The sequence below is a fragment of the Mustela nivalis genome (genome assembly GCF_964662115.1).
Source record: "Mustela nivalis genome assembly, chromosome: 5".
In the NCBI taxonomy this organism is placed as follows: Eukaryota; Metazoa; Chordata; class Mammalia; order Carnivora; family Mustelidae; genus Mustela; species Mustela nivalis.
The window spans coordinates 84935101-84962767 of NC_139024.1; the positions used below are offsets into that span (position 1 = coordinate 84935101).

The window sequence follows — 27667 nt, forward strand, 5'->3', positions numbered from 1 at the left end:
AAGAGTGAGTGTGCTCCTGTGGGTTAGTCTGAATGAGGAATTGCTTACCTGAATTTGATAGCTTCAGTGACTACAGATAATCAGTGATGTGATTTTTAAAAAATATGTATTTACATTTAGAGAGAGAGCATGTGCATGGGAGCAAGGTTGGGGGGTGCAGGGAGAGAGAGAGCCTCAATGCAGGGCTTGCCCTCACGACCCTGAGATCATGACTTGAGCTGACATCAAGAGTCAGATGCTTAACCAACTGAGTCACTCAGGCACACCATCACTGATGTGATTTAAAAAAAAAATAACTGAAAGTAATTCAGATTAAGTAAAAAAAAAAAAAACAAAAACAAAAACAACAACAACAAAAAAAACCCACACTAAGAGCTTCCAAGTAATTGATGCTTCTGAAAATGAGACGATTGGATCAGCTAACTTCTAAGTTTCCTTCCCTATTGGCAACAGACCCTGTTGTTACCAGCTCTGCCCTATTTTTTGCCAGTGCCTCATACCAAAACCAAATGACTAAATTTATATCCATCCAGGGATGGAAAACCTTCTGATCCTTCTTTCACAGACCTGTGAAAGGGAGGATTACCTTTTTGTTCTTTGCTAATTAAATATGTTCTTTACATGCTTGGAATTAAATAGAACAAAAAATGAACACACTGAATTTTTTCCTCTAACTTGTATTCATTTCTAGGTCCTGGTGCCCAGATCGTACTGTTTTTCAAGCAAGAAAGTATATTGCAGATTCTTTGGAGGAGAAGTACACAGAACCAGTTATCTTGAACCTGGAGAAAACTTGGGAAGAAAGTGACACACGGACACCTTTGATATGCTTCCTGTCCATGGGATCTGATCCCACAATTCAAATTGATGCGTTGGCCAAGAAACTGAAGCTGGGTATGATCAGAAATCTATGCAATTCAGCAAAACTTCCATATCTTAGTCTCAAACCTTACCTTTCATAATTTTATAACTGATTCTTAGAAGTATATCTAAGTTAGATATAGTATATCTGTATATATAGTTAGAAAAAATATATTAAATTCTTTCCTCCCTTTTTAGATTTGCTAGAGTGTGGGTATGATACAGATATCTTTGTGCAGAGAGAAATACACTTACGTTATTATTATTTTTTTTAAGTTTGAGCAGAGGAACATACCACATAGATAGTAGGCTAGCAAAAATGAACATACAGGGGTATTGCCATGTCTATATAAAATTATAGGAAAAAGTCTATTAGGTCACAAATTAAAAAATTTTAACACTGTTATGACACACAGTAATTAGGGATTTATTTATTCTTTTTTTCATGCAACTTTCTTTTCTAATTTAAATTCAATTAGCTACTATATCATCATTAGTTTTTGATATAGAGTTCAATTCATTAGTTGCATAGAACATCCACTGCTCATCACATCACATGCCCTAATGCCCATCACTCAGTTTCCACTTCACCCACCTCCCTTTCCACAACCCTCAGTTTGTTTCCCAGAGTTAAGAGTCTTTCATGGTTTTTCCCCCTCTCTGATTTTTTCCCATTCAGTTTCCCTCCCTTCCCCTGTGATCCTCTGTGCCATTTCTTAGATACCATATATAAGTGAAACTATATGATAATTGTCTTTCTCTGATTAACTTTGTTCACTTAGCATAATCCCCTCCATTTCCATCCATGTCGATATAAATGGTAGATACTCATCCTTTCTGATGGCTGAGTAATAGTCCATTGAGGGATTTATTCATTCAATAACCCTACAGGCTATTGTACAGACAGCAAGTTAGATTCAAGAAGTACAGAGATGAATACAACATAGCCAGGGAAGACAGTCATATAAGCATATAATTGTGATAGTGCTGTAGGAATTACATAGACACACCTGACTACAAGATTCAGAGCTACTCAGACTGCAAGGGGTGCAGGGGGAAGGTATCACAGTGATGATATTTTGAGTAGGATCTAAAAAATAGATAAAATTTCACCAGGTGGGATGGTAGGAGGTAGAAGGAAAGTTGCTCTAGGGGGAGAAGGTAGGGCAAGGAGTTAGAAACATGTAAGTGGTGAGAGTAGTTACTGAGTCAGTAAGACCAGAGGACAAGGACCCGTATGACGCAGAGCACATCTTGTTAAGATCGAGGCACCCTTTTATAGGTTGGATGTTTGTAGGAGGGCCATTTACCTGCTCTTCATACTCTGTACATCAGAATGTGTTTGGAATTGCCATTTGGTATCTTTTAGATTCTGATCGCTATAACTATACCTTATTGGGTTAACTCGTTTATGTCCTCATAAAGATTATAAAAGTGATTGATTATGAATAACTAAACCTACCCTATGAAATAAAACTCACTTTGAGTTCATTATTATGTTAACATAACATGATATAAAATCAATTTCTGTCCTCTCTGAGTATTCACCATGTATCCTGCATGAAGAAATTACTATAAACCATTAGCTTAGGGTAGCATGGTCTATGTTCATTCCCTCTTTATTCATCTTGACCTTGCTCTGTTGTCACTACACCCTTTTATGTTCCATATGGATCCATGTTTGAATGGTCACTTTCTTCGGTCTGAACGCTGATACCCAATATAAAGAACTCCCAGGCTCTAATAGAAACTGTTCCTGATTAAGTCTCATTAACCACCTTTAGTGTAGGCTATGTTGCTCTCGTATTTATGGCAACATGCCAGTCTTCTTCATTGGTTTAAGAGTAGTGATGCCTCTCTTGCAGCCCTGTAGTTTGCAGATCTCCCTCAGATGTATTCCTCTTTGGATCTTTGTCCCATTTCTTTGTCCAGCTGCCCCCCTTCTTTCTGCTTATGGGTTTCTTTTTTCTATCTTACTATGAACCAATCTCCATGTGACAGAACTCTTGGTCTCTGGTGGCTCATGAGCTACACTGCTTACGTGTTCAGTAAGTTCAGTACCCTCAAGGAAAGTCCACTTACTCTCTTGGTCCCAAGTCCAAAGGAAACTTCAAAGGAAGAAATTAATTGGTTTTGCTTTGGTCAAGTGCTCCTTTATGGACTAATCAATGAACTGTTGCTGCAGAGATAGGTTCGCAGTAGAAACCACATGCATGGAACTAGAGCGGGGTCATTTCTTAGAAGGGGGGATATTTTTCCTAGAAGATGGGTGTTTTTCCAACTAGAGATACAATGTCAGATGTTACCTCAAAAATGGTGCTGTTGTCTAGGACAAGGGTTTAGGAACAGAATTTAAAAATTCAAGGTCTCCATTGGGAGAAATTATAACCATAATATTAAACGGAGCTGTCCTATTACCTTTAGTATTATCACATGTTATCATACTACTTTGCTTGACAATTTGGTGACTTTAATTTCTTGCCTGATTTTAGTTTTTCTAACAGTTGTTCCGGTTTCTGTTGATTAGGATGCTAAAATAGAGTAAGATCTAAACCAGATACTAAAATAGAGTAGGATCCTAAAACAGAGTAGATCTGATCTTGAAGGACCCAATGAATTTGAGAAACAACTCTTTGCTGAATAATTTTTAAGAATGCTAGAAATTCTCATGCTCTTCACCACTTTGGATTAAAAATCCCCCAAAATAGCTGTGAAAATGGAACTATTATATAGGCAAAATAACATATTAATCTAGTCTCTACCACAAATATTTTATTTGAGAAACTGGATAATAGATAATCATAGAATTCTCAAGGCGAATAGGTTGGAAATCTTGAAATTCAACTACCTTATTTTATAGCTGGGGAAACTAAGGTCTGAAGAGCAGGTCAGACAGCTAGCTGGGGTCAGACAGCTAGCTGGGGACAGACTTAGGGGGAACAGATCAGATCAGGCCTTATCCCAGGGCTTTCAAATTTCACTACAATGGTGTGCTCTTTCCTTCCGTCTCACTGCCTTTGTTGGATGAATTAACCAGTTACCAGGCAGCCATTTGAAGGATGGGCCCAAGTCAAATATATTTTTGTAAGAAAAGAAAAACGTCTCACTATGGATATTGTCAGGTGCCTGTCAGACTCTGCAGTGAGAGATTCAGAGCAGATAAACTCTTCCCAGAAGTACTGGGTACCTGGGCAAGAGGGAGAAGAGATGGATGACTTTAGCATGAGAACCCTTCCAGAGCCTGGATAAAGGGGCAGGGGTCCCAGAGGAAGGATGAGTTTGAAAATTGAATCCAAACACAAATGAAAGAGAACAAGTAAAAAACAAACCCACAAATATACAGGAGAAGGAATGAGAAAATGGGTATAAAAACATATATAGATGAAAAAATATAAATAATAGTGTATAGTTATGGTAATAACCTTTAAAATATCATTATAACTGACAAGTTTGTAGAAAAATACAAATTGAGCAAATTTTCCCAGAAAAGGTAGAAAAACCTGAATACACCAGTAATCAAGATGAGAAAAATTAGAAGTTTTTAAATTATGAACTCAGCAAAGACCCTGGGGTTGGATGACATTTTTAGTAAATCCTTTAAAAATTTTACATGTTTTATTCCATTTTAGAACAAAGAAAAAGAAGATATATTTTCCTCTTTATTTTAAGGGGATAGCATTATCTTGATATAAACAGACAAAATAGTAACTTTTTATAAAAGAAAAAACTACAGATTGACCCTACTTGTCAATATAAATGTAAGGATCTTAACTAAAAATGCAACCAAGAAGAAATCATTATAATATTAAAAGAAATAACATGCAAAAAAAGTAATAATTTACCTTGACCAAAGTGGAAATGCATGGGCGAATATAGGAAGGATACAGTATTAAGAAATCTCATCACAACAATAAGTAAAAGGCTTTTCTTTAGGCTATCATATTATTACTTTGATAAATGCTAAAAAGACATTTTATAAAAATTTAGCATTTGTATTTGACTTCAAAGAAGTTGAAACGGAACACTTTTTAATATGATAGTGAAGATGAACTTCAGACATCAACATTTTACTTACTGGTAAACAACTAGACACATTAAAGTCAGAAATAAGATAAAGATGTCTGCTATCACCCTATTATTTGGCATTGTTGTGGAAGAGGTAGCTAATGTATTGTAAGAACCATATATAAAAGATATAACTACTGGGAAGAAGGGACAAAAATCATCATTACTCTCAGGCAGTGTAATTGTCTAACTAAAAACGCAAAAGAATCAACTGAAAAACTATAAGATTTAACGGGACAGTTTGGTAAGGAGGCTGGTCACAAAATAAATATATAAAAAAATTAATGGCGCATTCTTGTAAAATAAAATGTAAAAATCCCCTTCACTATAGCAATAAAAATAAAACCAAGAAATAATTTTTAAAATACCTATTAGAAGAAAACTATAAAACTTTTTTAGAGGCATAAAAGTAGGATAGAATAAATGGAGAGTTAAACCACATTCCCAGTGTAAAGACAGTACTGTAAAGATGTCAATAGTCTCTAAATTAATCTATAAATTGAATGCAAGTCTAATTGAAATTCCAACTATATTTTCTGTTCTAATTGGATAGTAGAGGGATCTTAGATCATCTAGAACAGTAAGTGAACAATGACAACCAAGAAAGCTTTGAAAAGGAAAAAGAATAATGGAGAGCAAGCACCACCAGATTTGTAAACCCTTATCAAATGGCAATATTTTAACCAGTATGGAACTGGCTCAGAGTAGATAAACAGATCAATGAAGCAAAGAAAAGACCTCAAATTAGGCTCTACTATCTATAATAGCTGAGTCTATGATAAGATTCACATTTCAAATCAATGGAAGAAAAATGGATTAGTTAATATACATTGTTGGGATAGCCGATTAACTTTAGGAAAAAGTAAGAATTTTATCTCACTTTAAACTCCAAAGTAAATTCTAGATTAATTAAGGTATAAAAGAAAAAAAGAATATATTGATATGATTGCGATAGCTAAGATTTTCTTAATCGTAATACCAGAATCCAAAACCAAGGCAGATAGTCTGACTGGGTGAAATTTTGAAACTTCCATATGTCAAAGCACCATTAATAAAGCACAAAAGAGGATAACTATGTGGGCTGGGAATGACAGCATTCCATTTCAGCTAGAGACACTGGTTCCACTTGAGCCTATTACAATTCCTGATTCTCCCAAGCCGTGCTCTTTTATCCTCAGTCAGGCACCCTTGCAAAGTTTCTCTCTGTGACCCTGAGTTCATGAATAATCCCTAATATTGCATCATACAAACCCTCACAGAATCTCTGCCCATTAACCACACAGCGCCATTTAAATGGCGTGTATCCTGACAATTTCTTCTGTGGTTCCTGACATACTTCCCTCCTACCCCATAAATTTCTCCAGTCCCTTGTAGCCTGTTGCAGCAGTTCCCAGGCTAGGCTCATTATTTACCCCATCACAGTGGCCCACTTTACTGAGGATCCAAGCTCATCCAGGAGAGCAGGGCAAAAGCATTTACTGCTTCACAGTGCCTCCACTGACTTCCTTTCTCAGTGCTGAGATGGCACCTTTAAAACTTGAAGAAATCAGGTCTACAAAAGTTAGTGTAAAAGTTAATTTCCAGGTCAACTAATCTTCAACAAAGCAGAAAAGAATATCCAATGGAAAAAAGTGTTGGGAAAATTGGACAGCCACATGCGTAGATGAATGAAACTGGACCATACACCAAAACTCAAACTGGACCATATACAAAAGCTCTTGCACCATACACAGAAACTAAAAAATGATTGAAAGATCTAAATGTGAGACAGGAATCCATCAAAATCCAAGAGGAGAACACAGGCAGCAACCTCTTTGACCTCAGCTGCAGCAACTTCTTGCTAGACACATCTCCAAAGGCAAGGGAAACAAAGGCAAAAATGAACTATTCGTACTTCATTGGGATAAAAAGTTTTTGCACGGCAAAGGAAATAGGCAACAAAACCAAAAGGCAACCTACAGAATGGGAGAAGATATTTACAAATGACATGTCTGGTTAGTATCCAAAACCTGTAAAGAATTTCCCAAACTCAACATCCAAAAAACCAAAAAAATTCATTCACAAAATGAGCAGAAGACATGAACAGGTATTTCTCCAAAGAAGACATACTAATGGCCAGTAAACACATGAAAAGATGCTCAACATCACTCATCATCAGGGAAATACAAATCAAAACCATAATAAGGTGCCACTTCACACCTGTCAGAATGGCTAAAATTAACAACTCAGGAAACAAGAGATGTTGATGAGGATGCAGAGAAAGGGGAATCCTCTTACACTGTTGATGGGAGTGCAAACCGGAGCAGCCACTCTGAAAAACAGTATGGAAGTTCCTCAAAATGTTAAAAATAGAATGACTCTATGACCTAGCAATTGTACTACTGGGTGTTTATCCAAAGGATACAAAAATAGTGATTCGAAGGAGCCCATGCACCCCAATGTTTATAGCAGCAATGTCCACAGTAGCAAAACTATGGAAAGAGTCCAGATGTCCATCAACAGATGAATGCATAAAGAAGATTTGATGTGTATGTATCTACAATGGAATATTACTCAGCCATCAAAAAGAAGGAAATCGGGGTGCCTGGGTGGCTCACTGGGTTAAAGCCTCTGCCTTCAGCTCAGGTCATGATCCCAGGGTCCTGGGATCGAGCCCCACATCGGACTCTCTGCTCAGCAGGGAGCCTGCTTCCTCCTCTCTTCTCTGCCTGCCTCTCTGCCCACTTGTGATCTCTGTTGGTCAAATAAATAAATAAAATCTTTAAAAAAAAAAAAGAAGGAAATCTCACCATTTGCAATGATGTGGATGGAACTAGAGGGCATTATGATAAGTGGAATAAGTCAGAGAAGAACAAATGCCATATGATTTTACTTACATGTGGAATTTTAGAAGCAAAACAGGTGAGCATAGGGGAAGGGAAGGAAAAATAGAAGAAAATGAAAGTAGAGAAGGAGGCAAACCAGAAGAGACTCTCTAACTATAGGAAACAAACTGAGGGTTGCTGGAGGGTGGGGAGATGGGAGGATGGGGTAACTGGGTGATGGGCATTAAGGAAGGTCCATGATGTGATTAGCGCTGAGTGTTCTATGCAACTGATAAACCACAAAATTCTACCTCTGTAACTAATAGTACAGTATATGTTAACTAAGTTGAATTTATTTATTTTATTTTTTTTTAAAATATTTTATTTATTTATTTGACAGACAAAGATCACAAGTAGGCAGAGAGAGAGAGGAGGAAGCAGGCTCCCCACTGAGCAGAGAGCCCGATGCGGGGCTCGATCCCAGGACGCTGGGATCATGACCTGAGCCGAAGGCAGAGGCTTTAACCCACTGAGCCACCCAGGCGCCCCACTAAGTTGAATTTAAATAAAAAAATTTTTTAAAGTTAATTTCCAGTTCCAGTTTCACAAACATGATTCATAGACTTCTTCATTTAGTAAGTTCTTACTGCACAGCACAAGTGGGTTCTCTGCTTGGGACGACAGAATCACTAAAGAGCCTAAATACTGTATTCTCCTCCAGACTGTAATCCCACTTCCAGTCTTGTGGCGGCCTCCACTTTCTCTTCACACCTCAGTTCCAAGGTGGTGATCTAGTCTAAGCAGTAGTTACCCCTGAATGTAGCCCTCCTGGGGCCAAATGGCCTTGAGTCCTATCTCAGAAAATGGACAGCCATGCAAACAAAACCAAAATGGACAGAAAGCACTGTAAGCCTGACATCTTAAAGGAATAAAAACCCAATTCCATTTTCACGGAAGCATTTGTGAAACCACCAAAGAGAGATTCTAATCAAAACATACGGCAAAACTAAAAAAATCCTCTTTCCCTATAAATACCTGTGAGAGCATTGTCGCTGCCTCTCCCACTGTCAGCCTTTCTCCTCCTTACCTCCAAACACCCCCAGACTCTCTAAGAGCCCAGCCACACACCCTTTGTGTGGCTTTCCATGTGGTGCCTCCAGTTTCCGCCCCACCCATTTCTCTCATCAGCACAACCAAAGGCCACACACCTGTTTGAATCACAAGAGGCCTTCTTAGAAGCCATGGAGTGAGGGTGGCTGTGACCATTCAGAAATTAATTTTTTGTCCCAATCCTGTTACAAAATTATGTTTCATCGTAGTGATCTTTCTCCTATGTTACAGAATGCAGAACTATCTCAATGGGGCAAGGACAAGAGGTACACGCTCGAAAGCTAATTCAGATGTCCATGCAGCAGGTAGGTAACAAGGCTAGCTAGTGCAGGGCATCCTTCTTCCTATGAGCCCTCTGGCCATCAGGTCTATCTCAGACCACCACAGTGGTGGCTAAAGCATTCTGCCTGGCATGGTCCATCACAGTTTTCCATTTTTTAAAAAATATATGCGTAGTCAGCCTTTGATTACCAATACATTTTAAACCTTAAGCTGGTTGCTCCTGACATCCCCACGGAAAGCTTGTTTTATTTTCCATAGTATAAACTCTAGCTTATTTTCACTAAATTCTTTTTTCTTTTTTTAGTGTCAGGCAGACAGACTCCCTGGTCCTAAGAATGTAGCTCTAGCTGGAATTTTGCAATCCATATTAATAGATAGTGCTTAAGAAGCGACAGACCAACACAGTTAAATTTCTATTTTCGGTTAAAGTCGGGCTTCTTTTTTTTTTTTTTTTTCATTAATGGGTAGTTTCAAACAAAAAACAAATATTTGAGGATGTTGTGTTTAAATATTGATAATAGTTTTTATTGAAAATTGCAAGCTGAATGGAATGCTGAGAAATGTTTTCTGTCACACCTAATAAATACACAGAACATTAATTTTCTAGGGATGCTTGGTAGATAGCAATTCCAGCTGTGATAAGGAATCACACTACTTATAAAAATAAAGGAAGATCTCAGTTTATGTTTAAGTGTTTGATCTCATAAGGTCTGAAGCAACTTTGGTGCCGCTTTTCCTTGGGAATTAATGACTAGAGAGGGTTAATGAGCTAAATCTCTGCTTGGTCCATCAGATTTTCAAATTAGTCATTAATTCTCAAGTGCCTGAAGCCTTTTTCTTTGCCACTTAATTATATTTAATAATATATTGTATCTAATTTATATATATCAAGGCAGTTACATATAATTATTTTTACTTGGATCAAATGATTCCCTTCACTGAGTGATTTGACAGATTAACTCTGGACCTTAAATAATTTCTTCAATTTCCATGAATGAGAAACCTTTAAATTTCAATACTGCATTCACACTAGCCTTCTTTGGAATATGAGCTTTTATAAGTTCCATGTTCTCTTTCTCAAGGTGGGGTTATTATTGATAATAATGACATTATGAGGGAAAAAACCCAACAGCCCAGGAACAGGTACAGCCACTTGGCCACATTATGGACCCCAGAGGGAGGATGAAACTCACATTATTGAACAAAAAGGGGAATGAGAGAGAAACTGGATCCATTATGGCGCCAGCTGACTCAACTTTGAGGTCCTTCCTCCTCCGCACACCCCAGCTATCTAGGTCAAACTGTACCCTTTGCTGTTTAAGTCTGAGTTGTAGTTTCTCCCACAGTAGAAGGCATAATACAGAATACATGTATTTACTGTGCTCAGGGTTTTGTAGCTCTATTGATCTGATCTTGTTAATATAAAGGTATCAAAATGTTGTCAGTTAAGAAACTATGTTCTCATAGAGCAGTGATGGTTCTGTGACTTATATATTGCTAATGATAGTTTTTTCGAGTATTAAAATAGTGCTTAATAAGTTGTGCGGTTTTGGAACTATATGGGAAGAGTGATGAGAAAGATTAAGGCTTAGTATTCTTGTAGCCCAAGTCATCACATGTATGGTGTCCAACTTTCAGGAGGTAATATGCATCTCTCTTTGTGACTATGGATGATATGGTTTGGGGGTGAGTCCGTTCGGATTCATTTTAGGATGAGTTTTTACAAATTCCAAAATACCTGTTCCCACCATTAGATGGTGCACACACTATATTTACACAAGACTTCAAGTTTTAATTTCTGTTTCCTTCCAAATCAGAGATGGCAGAGTACAATTGTTTTGAACCCACTTGATTCCAGTCTTAACCAGTAGCAGAAGGAATGTTCGTATTGACATATAATCATTTCATTAAAAATAGGTGCTCATGTATTTACATGCCCTAAATAGAGTTTTTTTTTTTAATTATACCTTTTGTTTTCTTAACATCATGGCAAAAAAATTACAAGAAATTAATACAAAATCATTTTTGAATACAGGGTGGCTGGGTATTACTGCAAAATTGTCACCTTGGCCTAGAATTCATGGAAGAATTGCTAGAGACGTTAATTACCACCGAAGCCAATGATGACTCTTTCCGAGTGTGGATAACTACTGAGCCCCACAATCGATTTCCAATTACACTGCTTCAGGTTTGTTCCTGTGACATAGTGTCTTTTCCTTAAGAGTGGTTTGAATGAAGATGGCATAGTGGCATTCCTGAAAGATGAAAACATGCCAGGGCTTTCAATCCAGCAGAGTCTCCAAGACCCTATACTCTTAACTGTCAAGATCTTGACTATAATCATGAATATAACATAGCAAATATTTCTGCACAAGAGTTATAAGACTCAGTTCTAATTTATGGGGTTTCAGTTATGATGGACATTACTTTTCGAATTTCGGCTGACATTTTATGTTGTCTAGGTATTGTCATTTCTACTTTATCCCTCATCTAATTTATAAAAACAAAACCACTGTTTGCTTTTTACAACAGACTTCTCTTAAATTCACTAATGAGCCACCGCAAGGCATGCGTGCTGGTTTGAAAAGAACATTTGCCGGAATTAATCAAGACCTTCTGGATATCAGTAACTTACCCATGTGGAAGCCGATGCTTTACACAGTGGCATTTTTACACTCCACCGTGCAGGTAACTTCTGACACAGTTTGCACCTTTAGGGGGATGTTAGTGACGCCCTCTTGTTTCTCTGCCACGCTGTCTGCTCTCCTCACTCTGCTTTTTCTGTCCTTCATGGCACTTTGCCCCACCTGGCATGGTATATATTCGTCTGTGTACTTAACGTGCCCCCTGTTCTTTCCCATGACAGTGTAAGACTCTTGAAGACAAAGACTGTCGTTTTGTAATTGCTGAATCCCCTCCATCATAGCAATGTCTGGGGCATTGCCAGAGCTCAGTAAATATTTGTGAGGGGAACATGGGTTATTTATATAAGAATTTAGTTTTCACAGTGCCTATGCCGGCCAGGGAGGGTGTGGGCACCTTCTCATGTAATACTAACCACTACGTTTCTCAAGATAAGATTATCACCATGTTCAAAACGAGGAAATTGATGGATAAGATGTCCAGATGCATGACTAAATGAATAAAGATAGTAGTACTTTGAAATAGACACCAGAACAGGAACGTCAGCTATTTGCTAGTGATTTTTACTAAGCTATTCTACTATTCTAATATTTTACTAAACTATTCTACTAAATAGTAGATTATTTAACCAGTGTGACTCCAAAGCTTGTGATTTTCCTCAAGCATTCAGGAGTTTATGCCCTGGACTATCCTAAGTAACAGGAGAGCTTTGTTAAACTAGACACAGGGACAACAGAGCCCCAGCCCCAGTAGGCATCCATCCCCCTCATCCTTTCAGTGTGTGAAAAACAAATGAACTGCATCTCCAGAAAAATAAAATAAAATAAAAATGAGGACATTGAGGCTCAGAAAGATTAAGTTCATAAGCAGTAGATCTAGGGGTCGAGTCCAACACTTCTGCCTCGCATGGTAGTATGTTTTGAGCCCACCAGTGAAAGCAGTGCTGATATTAGGAGGGATGGTGGCTAGCTGTCATTTTCTTTTACCAGGCACTTGTGTATTTGCTTTTATTATACACTTCTATATTAATGTAGTAATTTTATAGCTCCACAACCACTTGTCTATGGGATATTTTCATTTTGTTATTGCTTTGTTCTACATTTGACTTTGTATTTTGTTCTGTTTTTTTTCTAATGCTATATTAGTTACCATACAGTACATCATTAGTTTTTGATGTAGTGTTCCATGATTCATTGTTTGCATGTAACACCCAGTATTTCAAAGCTGTATAAGTTTAATGTACTTGACTGGCTCCTTCAGAGAGAGAGATGGACAGAACGGGCTCCTTTAACACTTTTCACATCTCTTCCCCCCTCTGAGGCTGGAGTGAGGAAGGAATGAATGATGTGGCTGTGCCAGGAGCCGGGGTTTAGCTCTGCAGTGGCATGGAGAGCTTCATCTCCTCTCTCCCCATCCTGCCCAAGGGTGGGGGGAATTTGGTGCTCATCCCAGAACATCTTGGGCGTATTTACCCTCAGGTTCCTTGTCCCTACCACTTTACCAGGATCTCTGCTGCCCAGTGGGGATGGCTATGCAGAGGAGACAATTATGCATCTCCTGCCTATTGGTCCCCTAACCCTGAGAGAGTTAAAATCAGGTTAAACACTTTGAGGGTGGTTATTTTTACTAAGTCTGATTGTGGCCTTTGGATTGTAAATTATAGCTTTCAAGTCACTGAAGCCTATTTCATACATTCTTATCTGGGAATTATTTGCTTTGCTAGGCCTTATCATACTCTAATACAAATATTACTTTAACTCTGCTATTTAATTCACAATTCACAAATAATGTATTTTATGATTCTTTTCCCAGTAGTGATGATTCAACTCTTCCACCAGGCTTATCTTGGGGCGATGATTGGGGGTATTTTCCATATGGTCAGTGCGGTAGCCTGTCTTTCAGTGGCCATTAACCAAGTGTGACACAGAGGAACCACAACAGGGCCATGGGCCAGTCATGGGGCTAAGGTGTGCTTGCACTTGACATGACATGTATTTGGGTTAAAACAGAAAAAGTCTCTGTTGCGTAGGCCATGAAAATAGGAGGTCCAATGTCTTTTAAAATCCAGCCATCATGTGCTGGAAAGAACACCTCATTGTGGACCAAGAGGCTGGGACATTAGACTCACCGTGAAATCAGTTAGCTGTGTAAAGATAGTTTCCTATCTGTGTGTTTTGAAGCAGAAGGAGGTGACCTTTCAAGTTTTTTTCCCCATTTCTAAAACCCATTTCAAGTTCTATGACTACACAGGGAGCATGGATAATTCAAGCATGGTTTCCTCTGTTCTGTTTTCATCATTAGCAGAAATACTTACTGTGATAGTGCCTAAATATTTCCTTTTACTTGTTAGGATAGAGCTGGCTTGAGAGAAAAACCCAGCATTCTTGAGGAGCCTGTGGTCCTGGACCAGCAGCATTCCTGTGACCTGGGAGGTTGTAAGGGAGCTTGTAAAAGATGAATCTTGAGCCCCACCCCAGACCTGCTGAATCAGAATCTACATTATAATAAGATGCCCAAGAACTCATGTGTGTTCTAAAGTTGGAAGTGCAGTCACTGCTCAAAGGATATTTTCATTTTGTTATTGCTTTGTTGTTGCTCTGGGTTGGAGTGGTTGTGACTTAAATTTCTCTAGTGTTGGACATAATAGCCAAACACCTGATTTGTTAACTGATTAATTGATTCCTCCAAATTTAACACATTTATCACTTGCTCTATGTAAATATGAGGTTTATATACTTGTCCTTGCAGAGACAGACAAAAAGAACAGGAATTGGGTCATGTCACATAATCTGAAGCTTTAGGCCTGGGGAAGAGTTCATACCGGAGCCCATCACCCCTCAGAATACAAAGCCTGGTAGTGAAACAGAGATCAAATGCGAGAGCTGTGTGACCCCCCCCCCATGTAATTCCCTTACTGAATTGCAGTTTGGCCCCATGTCATCAACTCATCCCCACGCAAGGGCATCATGTGTTATGTGAACCTCACTCGTCACAGAGAACTAAATGAATACCCCTCCTTTCCTATAAGAAGGGGAACTAGACTTGGATGGTCAACGGTGGTACAGTAAAGAGTGTGGTTTGTTTTGTGATTGAGGTAAGAGCAGGTTTACCCAGTAGAAGGGGGCCCTGGGTGCTTCCATGGGAACTGCAGAGACATACAGACCAATCTACATTGAGTTCTTCTTTCCTCAGTCTCCCTTGGGCTTCCCTCCCCTCTCCATCAGGAACTTACCAACCACAGAGGCCAGGAAGTTACAACAGCAACAGCACTCTGACTGCAATCAAGTGATGTCTCTGCCATAACCAGCCAGCCCTCCTGCCTTTCCCATGGGAACCCACCACTATCCCCAGCATCCTAGTGGATGCCTTGGCCACTGCTCCCTGACGACATATCCACCTCCTCTTGGAGCTTCGTCTCAATGGGATCTTCCTTCTGGCCTTATCATCTCTCTATGATTTCCCAGAAATTCCAGTGCAGCGCCATTTTGGGTTTCAGAGCAAGGTTATATTCACCCTTCAGAATCCCAATTTTAAAATATCATCCTCCAAAGTCTTGGTCTTTTGAAACAAAGTAATTACATTTGTGTTGTCCTCCCAGTACCTCCTGCAGAACGTCAGAACAGCACCTTCTGGTGGTCAGTGTGCTTTCCTTTGATGGTCCGTGTGCCACCCTCTGTTTGAACAGTGCATTGGACTGAGGGAGTATCTAACACAGTCATTGCCTGGTTCTCAGTCATTGCCTGGGCCCCAGAATCCCTGGGAGCAGGCAGCAAGGTGGGCTGCTCAGTCCTTCTTAAAACCTCGGAAGTGATTCTAATACCAACAAGAATTAGGAATAACTGCCAAATAGCCATTGTCCTTAAGACAGGAGTCCATCACTTTTATGTCCTTTCCATGGTTTGGAAATTGTCTCCTCCTCACCTTGGCTTGCCGAAATTGAGGCTTGCTTTTTGGGAATTTTCCAATAGGTTATGCACGAGTCTTTGAGGTTTTTTTGCTAACGTCATTGATTAGGCCCTCTCGGGGCTTGCAGTGGCAGATGCAGACGTGCATATTTTATCCTGGCCCTTAAAAATAATTAAATATTTAATGAAAATGGCCCTATCAAATAGGATTCAGGGAATTCCACGGCCAGCAGATTTTCTTTCCAAAAAGTCTCCTACATCTTGTTTTCTTTCTCAAGTTTGAGCCTTGACAAGGATAACCTTCAAGTTTAATAGTGCATATGAAAGTCTTGCTTTGGGGAAGAATGACTACAAAGTTCTTAGTTTAAATGTCTTTAGAGGACCCCAGATGGCTGAGGTGGTTGGGCATCTGCTCTTCAGCTCAGGTCATGATGCCAGCATCCTGGGATTGAGTCCTACATGGGCCTCTCTGTTCAGCGGGGAGCCTTGCTTCTCCCTCTGCCTGCTGTTCTCCGCTGCTTGTACTGTTTCTCATGGTCTCTCTCTAATAGATAAAATAATAAAATAATAAAATCTTTTTAAAAAGTCTTCAGAATAATTTCAATAATATGATACAGGTCTAGAGAAAGATCTTTTACATTTTGCTTAACGGTTTTTTGTAGGGGTTCTGGCCATTTCTGTTTGTTATTTTTACCTTTTAAAATTTCCCTTGTGTTGTGTAGTATGAATTGCATTTTTCATTTTATGTTAGTTCCAGTAATTGAATAAAACAGGATGTGATGCTCCAAAGAGATCCTTGTTTTGAAGATGCAGCTGAAGTGATTCTGTCTTGGGCTGTGGGAGATGGGCTCATTGGGCTGAGGTAGAATCCAACATAAAATTGGAAATGGCTTTGACATCATTAAGATGAGCAACTTGTCTTCAGCATCCAAAGGAGGATTCCAAGTTTTCCGTATTTCACTAGTAGTTCTCTGTCTTGTTGATTCTTTGGAATACAAGAAGGAAACATATTGGTCAAATTCGGTAAAGAGTAGACTAGTTTTCTTAAAACCACCACTCTCCAACTTAGTAATGAATAATAACTCCCTACCGTTGAATCAGGTTTTCGCTCTCTTTCCTGACATTCATATCTGTCTTGTGTTTTACCCCTGAATCATCACATGAGCGTGTAGTTCTAGCTACTCACCCGAGGTCACTCTCTGCTGCAGTAAAACCATTTACCTGCAGCCTCTTGCTAGAAAAATCAGGAGCTTTGTGTTTCTGTCTTTGTCATAGCCTTCACCAAGCCCGGAAGTCTTTTCTCCCTGCTTTTAAAAGACCACCTTCAGGGGGAAAAAAAAAAAAATAGGAGCAAAATATATATATATAAAGTAAACATGAAAAATGTATATTTATATTCTAACAATAAATTTTATATATTCATAAAGCAATATGTACGTTAAGTTTAAAGAATCTGAATAATTAAATAAAATGCAAATGGTTGCAAGAAATTAAAAAAAAAAAAACCACCTTCGGTTTCATTCTTCCCACAAGCCTCTGACTGAATGTCCTCTTCAGGCTTATCATTTGTTAAATTTTGATAATTAATTATAGTCACCATCACCTTGTCCTCTCCTTGTTTCTAAGTTTTATTTTCTCAACTGGATTAAAACTTCTTTAAAATACAATTATTTTAATATTTTTCCATTGTCTCACATAGGACTCATTCCATAGTTTCAAAAATACTAAAGTACTAAAATACTAAAGACTGAAGAGATTTAGTATTCCCAATATTCCAAATTCTAGCAAAGCAGCCTGCTTTTGATATTCCAGATGTGTTAGTTCTTCTCCCGAGGGTTTGAGTCTATGATCTGACAGTATTCAAGGTGATAATTCAGGGTACTTTCTTTATTTTTTTATTTTTATTTGTTTATTTATTTATTTACTTTCTTTATTGTCACTTAAAGAGATCAGTGAATACAAAAAAAAGTTACAAGAAAATGAATTTACTTCATTTGTAAAGAAAAGTCACCCTCCCAAGATTTTGTCTTTTGTTTTTTCCGAGATAAGCTAAATAGCCTATGACTTTAGTGAACCAACCTAAAAAGTAAATGCTTCAAATGAAATTTGAGAGTAAATACCATTAAGTGAAACAAATCTCAGCATTATAGCAATTTTCAAAGATCATATTTTTAAGGAGCAGTGGAATTGCAACGGCTCAGTACATGTAAATGGAAGTGTTTCCATAGAGCCAATTTAAGCAGTTTTTGTAATTGGAAAGGAAGAATTATTTTCCATTCAGCCTCCTGTCTAATTGAACTGTAAATTTAAAAAATTAAGTCAAACATAGGTGAAACAATTTTAGAGTTGATTCTCTTTAAAAAAAAAATAGTGGAAAACATTTTCATTTCACCAGTAATTGGTTAGCTTCCTTCTTTTTGAAGGCTTCCAGGTACAAGAAATTCCAGAGGCTCAAGCCTTAGCTGAATGCATTTTCATGTTCATATCGCACAGGGTCTCCCAACTCACTCTTGGTCCAAAATAACTTGGAGGGAGATCACCTCAGTGTTTCTGAGATCCACTCCAGAAATTCTTTTGAATTTCTGTGTTAGCCTCAGAAATCACCCCCCTGAGGATGAGGAGAGTGCCTTTCATTCTGAAAATAATCAATAATCAATCTAGTGTTCATTTCAGAATCATAATCCTTTCCCCAAGAAAGCACAAAGGGGAGACAAAAATGGGAGACATGTTTCTCACTGTCAAGGTTCAAAGTCTGGTTATAGGACCAAATATTTCAACATGAAACAAACAAAAAAACAACACATCACGGCAGCATGAATGTTGAGACCAGGAAGTGGAAAGCCATCAAGAGAAACTGACACATTAAAGAGCCACGGTTCTCCCGTGTGCAGGGGATGATACTGCAGTCCTCTTCATCTGTCAAGGCACCTCTGCTCCTTCTCACCTTCTCTGTGTTCAAGGTGGAAGATGGTGCTTCACAGCTCCCAAATTTAGAAGTCTCCCTACTTTAAGCTCTAACTAGGATAAATTCTAGATAGCAGTTCTGAACCCTAAGTTCAAATTCCTGGGAGGAGGAATCTGGTTTGGTCTTCCTTGGGCTGGCTGTCCACCTTCTGTCTAATTGATTAGCTAAGGGATGAGGATGGGAGTCACACCATTACAGATGTCTAATATCTGACAGCCTAACCTAAGGAAGCATGGGTTTACCTTTGGTCGTATTAAAAAGGAGACAACAGACCCAGAACAGAGTTACTTGTGCTAAGCCCACATTGTCAAACTGAAACTAATACATAACCTAACTGCAATTTCAACCTTCTCCAGGAGTGTGATTTTAACTGGTTAGTCTGGAATTTCCTGGTCAGCACTAGTGAGGTAGCCCCCTAATAGACCCCCTTTCCCCCCCAAGAAAGGTGACTTTGCCCAAAATAATCCTTTTTCTTACTTATGACTTCCTTGTGCCATCTCCTCTCTGCCTTTAAAAACCTTCCCTTTTTCTGTAGCTCTTTGGGGCTCCTTCCTATTTACTAAATGGGATGCCTCCTGATTCATCAATCATTCAATAAAGCCATGGAGATCTTTAAGATTTACTTGGTTGAATTTTTATTTAATAGTCTGATCTCCCAGGGTCAGGACATCTGGACCCAAATTATCCAGATTAATTTTCATGTTTTACTTAATATTTTGAAAGCACATTCTGAAAATCAGTAATTAAACCTTCTTGCTTTCTGAATTTTTTTCTCTGCCCTGTGCATGAACTTGTCTAAACTAAAATTCATTTAGATTCTTTTAAATCGTGGTATTCATTAGGATCTAAAGCATGGAGCAGTTATAGTAAGAAGTCTCAGAATGACTTGTAAAAACAGTGTGGGAGTGTGTGGTATGTGTGTGTGTGTGTGTGTTAAGGAAGGCAGAAGAGAGAAAGAAAAGTTAATATATATTTAGAGGTAGAGAAGTAGAATTATACCTTTCTATAGATGTTTTGGGATTCTACTCTCCCCATGGATTCTCACCTCGACCACTAGGGTCAAAGGGCTGGGAGCTAAACCCAAGTAAATAATTGGACCTCCCTTAGAGACTGGTTGTGTGCTGAGGCAGAGAAAGCTGATGGAGTAGTGATATTTGAGTTCATCTATGCGGTTCAATAGGTGATCAGAGCCTGGAGCTGCTGGTTCTAATGTGGTCTCCAGAATATGGAGGCAGTCGAATCATTTGATCTGAGCCCCTTTGGATTGTTTATGGGCAATCTGGCAGTTCCAAACAGTTAACTATATCCCCTGGGAGAGAACAAAGGAGGGCAATGTGCAAGTTTTCAGAAGAAATGTGTCATGTCTCACAGTAGAGATTTGGGGTTTTCAAAGCCTGAAATTGCAAGATTACAAAGTCAAACTAGTAGGGGGGTCTAATGCTCTCAAGTGCTTAAGATAGTCAACTGGGAAAACAAAAGTTTCAACTCTTGCACTGAATATTTGAAAGTTTTTAGAGTCTAATTTAGAATAAGTGAATTAACTTAACAGACATTTGTTGAGCATCTACTGCATGTTGTTTTTTTTTATTAATTTTTTATTTTTTATAAACATATATTTTTATCCCCAGGGGTACAGGTCTGTGAATCACCAGGTTTACACACTTCACAGCACTCACCAAAGCACATACCCTCCCCAATGTCCATAATCCCACCCCTTCTCCCAACCGCCCCCCCGCCAGCAACCCTCAAAATTGGCCATGAAAACCTAGACTTTTTTTTTAAAGCCCAAGAACTCTGCTCTAGCAAATAGTTGAGGATTTTTTTTAAAAAATATTTTTTTAATTTATTTTTGCAAGACAGAGAAAGCAGGCACATGTGTACATGAGCAGAGGGAGGAGTGGGCAGAGGGAGAGGAAGAAGCAGGTTCCCAATGCGGCACCTGGACTCTATCCCAGCGCCCTGGGATCATGACCTGAGCAGACAGAAGCTTAACTGACTGAACCACCCAGGTGTCTAAGAATTTGTCCTTGTAAACCATTTGGCAATAGAACCATGAAATAGTATTTCTAAAGAAATACTTTTCTAATATACCTGAATACATTTCTAATATACCTGAAATTCTATACTGTTCTTTTATGACATCAACTCATCTCTATATCATGCCTTAATTTTCCTGTACTTTATGTTTTAATAATAATAAGAGAAACCAGCTGCATTCAATTTTAAAATCTCACTCATTTTCTTTGGTGTTCTTAAGGAGCGACGCAAATTTGGCCCCTTAGGATGGAATATTCCCTATGAATTCAATTCTGCAGACTTCACAGCCAGCGTCCAGTTCATTCAGAATCACCTTGATGAATGTGATATTAAAAAAGTGAGTGAAATTGTTATTTTCCCCATTTTTAGTATTGTCCTCAAATCAAGGTTATACAGACATTTTCAGACTATAATACACAGTTGAACCCACTGAGCTTCCCCTTACCTCTCCCAAAAGGGACTGCTCATTCTAATCCATTGTTTACTTGTCCAGGCCCTTCCCCTCACACCCCTACTTCGCCTGGGAGTGCATTCAGACCCCAATCTCACACTTGTGTCCCCCCCCCCATCTCTCTCCTGTGCACATACAGCAGAAATAGACCACAAGTGAGGCAAATCTGTGTGCAGAAACTCCACAACCTTCCTCGGATCGCACCTAACTGCCCCCAGTGCACTTTAAGAGAATGTATACCTTAAATCAGACTTTTCTTCCAACATCTCTCACTGATGCCTCTTCAGAAGTGAAAGGTTATCTCAGCCCACACCACACAAGGTTCTTTCTCACCTTTAGTCACATCATTTTTTTTAAAAGATTTTACTTATTTATTCAACAGAGAGAGATTACAAGTAGGCAGAGAGGTAGGCAGAGAGGTGGGGGAAGCAGGCTCCCCACCGAGCAGAGAGCCGAATGTGGGACTCGATCCCAGGACCCTGAGATCATGACCTGAGCCGAAGGCAGAGGCTCAACCCACTTAGCCACCCAGGTGCCCCCTTTAGTCACATCTTATCAGATGTTTAAACTTACACAAATAGATAGCAATAATTTCTAATAATGGTCACCGGTCATTGTCCAGCATTTCACAGTTCTCAAAGTGCTCGTGTGTGGAGGATCTCACCTGTATCTTCACAACTCTGTGAGGTCAGCATAGAAGGCATTACTGTTGTTCCCATTTTACTGATGAGGTAATGGACAAGAGAGAATAAAGGACTTCCTCCAAGTCACAGAGCTAAGAATACAATCCAGTTGTCCCTCCACATGTGTTAGGAAGGGTTGGAAATTCATTTTTTCTATGGTCTGGAGCAAGTTTATGAGCCTCTAGGAGGCTATTTCCTCATCTACAAAGCGGCCTTGGTTTCTGTGAGGAATAAGTGAATTCGCATTTGTGAAAGCACAGTATATGGTGCATAATAAGAACTCAATAAATTCCAGTTTTCTACTGTCTCCTCTTCTCTTCTTTCTCATAGTAGATCTTGAAGCTAATTATAGGTACTAGAATGTCAGTATGGCAATGGTAAGTCATGATGAATTCTCTTTTTTTTAAAGATTTTATTTCTTTATTTGACAGATCACAAGTAGGCAGAGAGGCAGACAGAGAGAGAGGAGGAAGCAGGCTCTCTGCTGAGCAGAGAGCCTGATGTGGGGCTTGATCCCAAGACTCTGGGATCATGACCTGAGCCGAAGGCAGAGGCTTTAACCCACTGAGCCACCCAGGCGCCCCACCATGATGAATTCTTATGTGGGCCACCAGCGGATCTAGAATCAAACCATTACTTTTTCTTGAAGTTGCAAAGGGATATTAAATTGAGTATGACAGTTTGATGAAAAATACATCGTATGGGTTCACAGTCTGTTATTATTTATCATTTGTATACACAAATAATAGTTAACCTTGAAATAGTTGCCTTGAAAGGCAGTGGAGCTGATGAATCAGAATTTAGCCAAAAGAAAATAAATTTTTTAAAATCAAGCATTCTTACTTTTCCTACCCCAAATGTATTAAATAAAAAAAAAACAAAAAAAACCCTATTAATATCTGTAATGTATTGCCAGGATAAGATTGCTATGGAAATTAATAAATACTTTGATTTAGTCATAGCTCACAGAATGAGACAGCAAAGGATTGCATTGTAGAAAAATGCTGTGGATGAATAATTTTCTGGTTGTTCTCATACTGATTCAGAAAATATATTACTAAGAAAGCACATTAAACAGTTGATTACTTGATTTTGCCCCCTTTTTTCTTTTTTCTAACAGCTTGGCATTACTATAATGAATATTATAGAGGATTGCATCCACCGAGTGAAAAAATTGTCTTTTCCCCCTATTTTAAATAATGAGTAATATATTCCCTTGTTATTTAGTATTGTAGATTTTTCTTTGATGACCAAACCCTGGCAGTTTCCATCATGTAATAGCAAAAGAGTTACTAATAGAAGAATGTGAGTCATTTTAAAAGTGATCTAGCTCATGCTTCCTTTTTGAGATATTTCCTCCGGGAAAAGACTTGAAATGTTTAGAGTTACCTGTTTGGATTGACAATGAATAATCTTTTGTATTTTTAATAAAGGGTGTATCATGGAGTACGGTTCGGTACATGATTGGAGAAGTTCAATACGGAGGCAGAGTGACAGATGACTTTGATAAACGTCTACTCAATTGCTTTGCTAGGGTAAGTCAATTTACAGGAAAAGCATGGGACACATTTCATTTTATTTTCCTTTTAAATAAGAATATTTGTTTGTTTATAATTGGTGAGCCAAACTTAAGGGCGGGAAAAACCCAGATTGCAGAGCTGCTGAAAAGAAACCAGCCAGCAAAACCAAAACCAAAATCCAAGCCCAACCAACTAGCAATCTACCTGTGGTCCAGAGGATAATAGTGGTCAACTTCCAATAGTCTGTAAATTTTCCCCTGTATAAATGAGTTGCATATTTTTAGGGTCTCTCGCACTGTCCCTCCTCCATGAAAACATGACCGCTTATTTGCTACTTTCTTAGAGTGTAAGTCTCAGGAAGATTTCAAACCCCCAAATAAGTGACTGGAGAATTAACCATGATTTGAGTATTCTCATCTTTTCCATTAGGACACACAACTGAAAAACTGTTCATTTTTTCCTTCTGTGTCCAGTAAAATCTACATACATCATACTGGCGAACATTTTCTAGCGAAAATTATTCCTTAGCAATTACAGTTTTCTCATCGTGATAAAATGTATAAATATAAGACTCAAACTCTTCTTAAAATTTTTACATGTTAGAGAAGCAATATGTATTACCTAAGTGGGAAAAATCAGATATGTTAAGTATTTTATGATTATCTGAATTCTTTATAGTAGAATCTATATTGACAATTATCTGGTTCAGTGATTTTTTTTTCTCCTTGAAAAAAAAAGCAAAGCAGGGCGCCTGGGTGGCTCAGTGGATTAAGCCGCTGCCTTCGGCTCAGGTCATGATCTCAGGGTCCTGGGATCGAGTCCTGCATCGGGCTCTGTGCTCAGCGGGGAGCCTGCTTCCTCCTCTCTCTCTCTCTCTGCCTGCCTCTCTGCCTACTTGTGATCTCTCTCTGTCAAATAAATAAATAAAATCTTTAAAAAAAAACAAAACAGCAAAGCATAAGCTTTGGCAATATTTTGGTAAATTGGAGGTTGACCAGGAATCTGATTTTTCTTTCAATCCTTATTTATTTTTGCAAGTTTTTCTTAAAGCTGTATATGGAGAAAGGTGGAAGATGATAAGTGTTGTGTGGAAGTGGGGGCCTGACTGCTGGAGATTAAGTGGGCCTCCTAGAAAGCGACTGGGCAAAACTTACTGAAATTAAGTATTCTAGATAGACACATCCCAGAACATTTCTAGAAAAAGTGTACAAATGAACGTGTATAATGATGTTTATGGCAGTGTTGTGTGTGGAACTGAAGGTAACCATCATAGGTTGGGTTGCTTGTGGTTTCCCCTTCCCCAGGCCATGACCTTGGTTGAGGCAGGCTCCCTTCTGCCAGGGCAATACCTTGGGAGGGACAGTGTGATGAGCCTTGAGTAGTCAATACTCCAGACAGCTGAGAGTGAGTGCCTGGGTCCTGAAGAAGGAACTGGTGGTACGTCACAACATCCACTACAAATGCCTAAATATCTTAAGAAGTAGTGAAATGAGCACAATGGAATACTATTGCTCCCCCTTCTGGGGTACAGTCTGGCCACCTTTGGTCATATCAAGCGGGTGATACTTTCTGACCAGACTCCCACTCCTGAGTATATGTCCCAGAGAAATTTGCAAACAGGTGTCCATGGACATGTACAAAGATATTGCTCATAGTATTATTTGTAGTAGTAGGAAGTTGTAGGAAGTTACAGGAAGTACTAGGAAGCTGTAGAAGTAGGAGTCTGCCATGGGGGAGTAGATGAGTTCAATGTTGTGATGCCTATCATGGAATATAATGTAGCACTTGGAAGAAATGATCCATATGACATCATGCATAGATTTGAAAAACTTAGTGTTGAGTATACAGCCTAAAAAAAATAAAATGAGATCTATAATGTAATACTTGTATATTTCACAAGGACAGAGGTCAAGCACATTTAAATAGATGCCCTCAGAGGGAAGGAGACTGGGAATGGAGATCTAGACTGAATGGGGAAAAGCAAAAATAAAAGGGGCCTCAACTCTGGCCCTCTGGGTAGCTCAGTTAGTTAGGTGTCTGACTCTTGATTTCAGCTGAAGTCATGATCTCAGGTTGTGAGATTGAGCCTTACATTGGGTTCTGTGCTGGGCTCTCCCCCCACCACCCCTTCTCCTTGCTTGCTCTCTCTGCCTCTCAAAAAAGGGGGGCCCAAGACTCATGAGTATGATAAAATAAAGAAATATGGTGAACTCACCTCTATACCTGATATCTAAAGGAATAAAAAGATGTCTTGTATACTGTGTGTTAGAATAATTGCAAAAGAACCTAAAATTGGAGTCTTGTACTCGAGATGCTGAAAGGTGATTAGATTTTTGCATGTATTGTACAGAACTACCAGCAGAATGCTAATGGCAAAAGATGAGGGGGTCAAGAATCACTCCTAGTTTTGACTTAAACAACTGGGGAGAGAATCAAACTATTTACAGAGGAGAAGCTCTATAGAAAGAATGAGTTTTATTGACTGGGGCCAAAAATTAGGAGCTCTGTTCTGATCATGTGACTTTTGAGATGCCCGCTAGGCACACAAAATGGAGTTGTCTACCACTGAGGTTCCCTAAAGGCAGGGACTTTACCTGATTACATCACTGCCAGATTCTCAGCATGCAGAGCAGAAGCTAGAACATACTACCTCATCAATAAATACATGTTGAATAAGAGAATGAAGGAAGGTAAACAAGGCAGTTGGATTTATGGTTCTCGAGCTCAGGAGAGAGGTCAGGGTTAGAGAAAAAGAGTTGGAATTTGTCAGCATATAGATGGCATTTGAAGTCAAGATAACAGATGAGAGCACCATCTAAGAAAGTGTAGAGAAAGAAAAGCTAAGGACCGGGTTCTGAGTACTTTAATGTATCAAGAAAGAGGAAATGGTTAACTGAGAGAGGTCAAGGAAGATGAGGAAAAGGACTTTACCTGTACCTAGTATTTGGGTGATAAATCTTTTAAAAAGCAACCAACTTTTAAGAAATATGAAATGTACAGAAAAATGTATAAAGCATAAACATATAGTTGAGTAAGTCTCTTCAACTAGACATAGAATATTTCCAGCTCCCCCAAAGACTCACACATGCCCCTTCTCCATCACAACTCCACATTCCCTCAAGGTAACCACAATATAGACTTTTACACAAACCGTTTCTTCTCACTATGCTTGTACCATCTAAGGAAGTACTCCTTATTAACATAGTTCAATTTTTCCTGTTTTTGAACTTCATATAAATGGACCCATAGACTATGTTCTCATTTTGGTGCCTGCCATCTTTTTCTCAATATGGTATTTTGAGACTTACCCCTGTTGCAAATGTAGTCTACTCGTTTCCTTTACTGTGTTGGGTTCCATTGTATTGTGTTGGTGGAAATTAGGATTGTTTCCATTTGGTGCTATTACAAATAATGCATCTGGGGACATTTTTTGTATGAGGTTCTTGGAGCACATGAATATGCCTTTCTATTAGGAGCTGAACTGCTAGGTTATAGGGTTTGTGTACTTTCCGTTTTAGTCAGTCACACCGATCTGGTCTCCAAGAATACGTCCAGCAGAAGAATGTGTTATCCCATTAAGCCACATCTTCACCAACACTGGGCATCATTAGCCTCTTAAATGTTAGCCATTCTGGTGGATACTTTGGTTTTCATTTTTGTTTCTGTGAATGCTAATGGACTTGAGTACCCTCACATGTTGATTCACTGTTTCAGTTTTCTCCTTTGTGACTTGCTTGTATGTTCTCACCTCTATTTTTCTTGTATTATCTGTCTTTTTAAAATATTGATCTACAGGAGCTTTTTGCATATTCTGGATTTAATTTCTTTGTTGATTATGTGGTTGTAAATTTCTTTTCCCATGCTAAGCCTTGCCTCTTCACTCTCTTATTACTCTTTTAATGGTTAGAAATACTTAATTTTAGTATACCTGGTATATATTTTTCTATTTATTTTATTTCAACCTTTCTATGTCATTATGTGTCAGATTTATCTCTTATAAATAATAGATAACTGGAATTTTTAATCTCTAGTCTGAAGAGCTCTGTATTTTAACAGACAAATGAGTAATTTGATTATTGTGATTGTTGCTATGTTTTGACTTATCCTACCATCTTTGTATGGTAGGCTTTCATGACCCCTTCTTTCAGTAGCCATACTTTTTTTTGGCCTTTTTTTCCTTTTTCGCTTTTTAAAAATGCGTTTTTATATTTCTGATTGGTTTGAAAATTATCTATTCTATTTTTAGTCTTTGCCTTTTCTAACATGATTACTTAAGTGAAAATCTAACCCTACATTTTAGGCTTTATTTTCGAGCCTTTCTGATTTGCATCTTCCATATTA

The 27667-nt window shown here is 38.6% G+C and overlaps 1 protein-coding gene across 1 annotated transcript in view; it reads left to right on the plus strand.

The window, feature by feature from the left end:
• DNAH8 (dynein axonemal heavy chain 8) overlaps positions 1 to 27667 on the plus strand; it is a 343899-nt gene that overhangs the window by 264708 nt on the left and 51524 nt on the right. Inside the window, exons 82-87 of the mRNA XM_082729671.1 lie at positions 692 to 894; positions 9072 to 9145; positions 11158 to 11310; positions 11655 to 11810; positions 20893 to 21009; positions 23240 to 23341. Coding sequence (XP_082585797.1) covers positions 692 to 894; positions 9072 to 9145; positions 11158 to 11310; positions 11655 to 11810; positions 20893 to 21009; positions 23240 to 23341 — 805 coding nt within the window. The remainder of the gene's footprint in view (positions 1 to 691; positions 895 to 9071; positions 9146 to 11157; positions 11311 to 11654; positions 11811 to 20892; positions 21010 to 23239; positions 23342 to 27667) is intronic.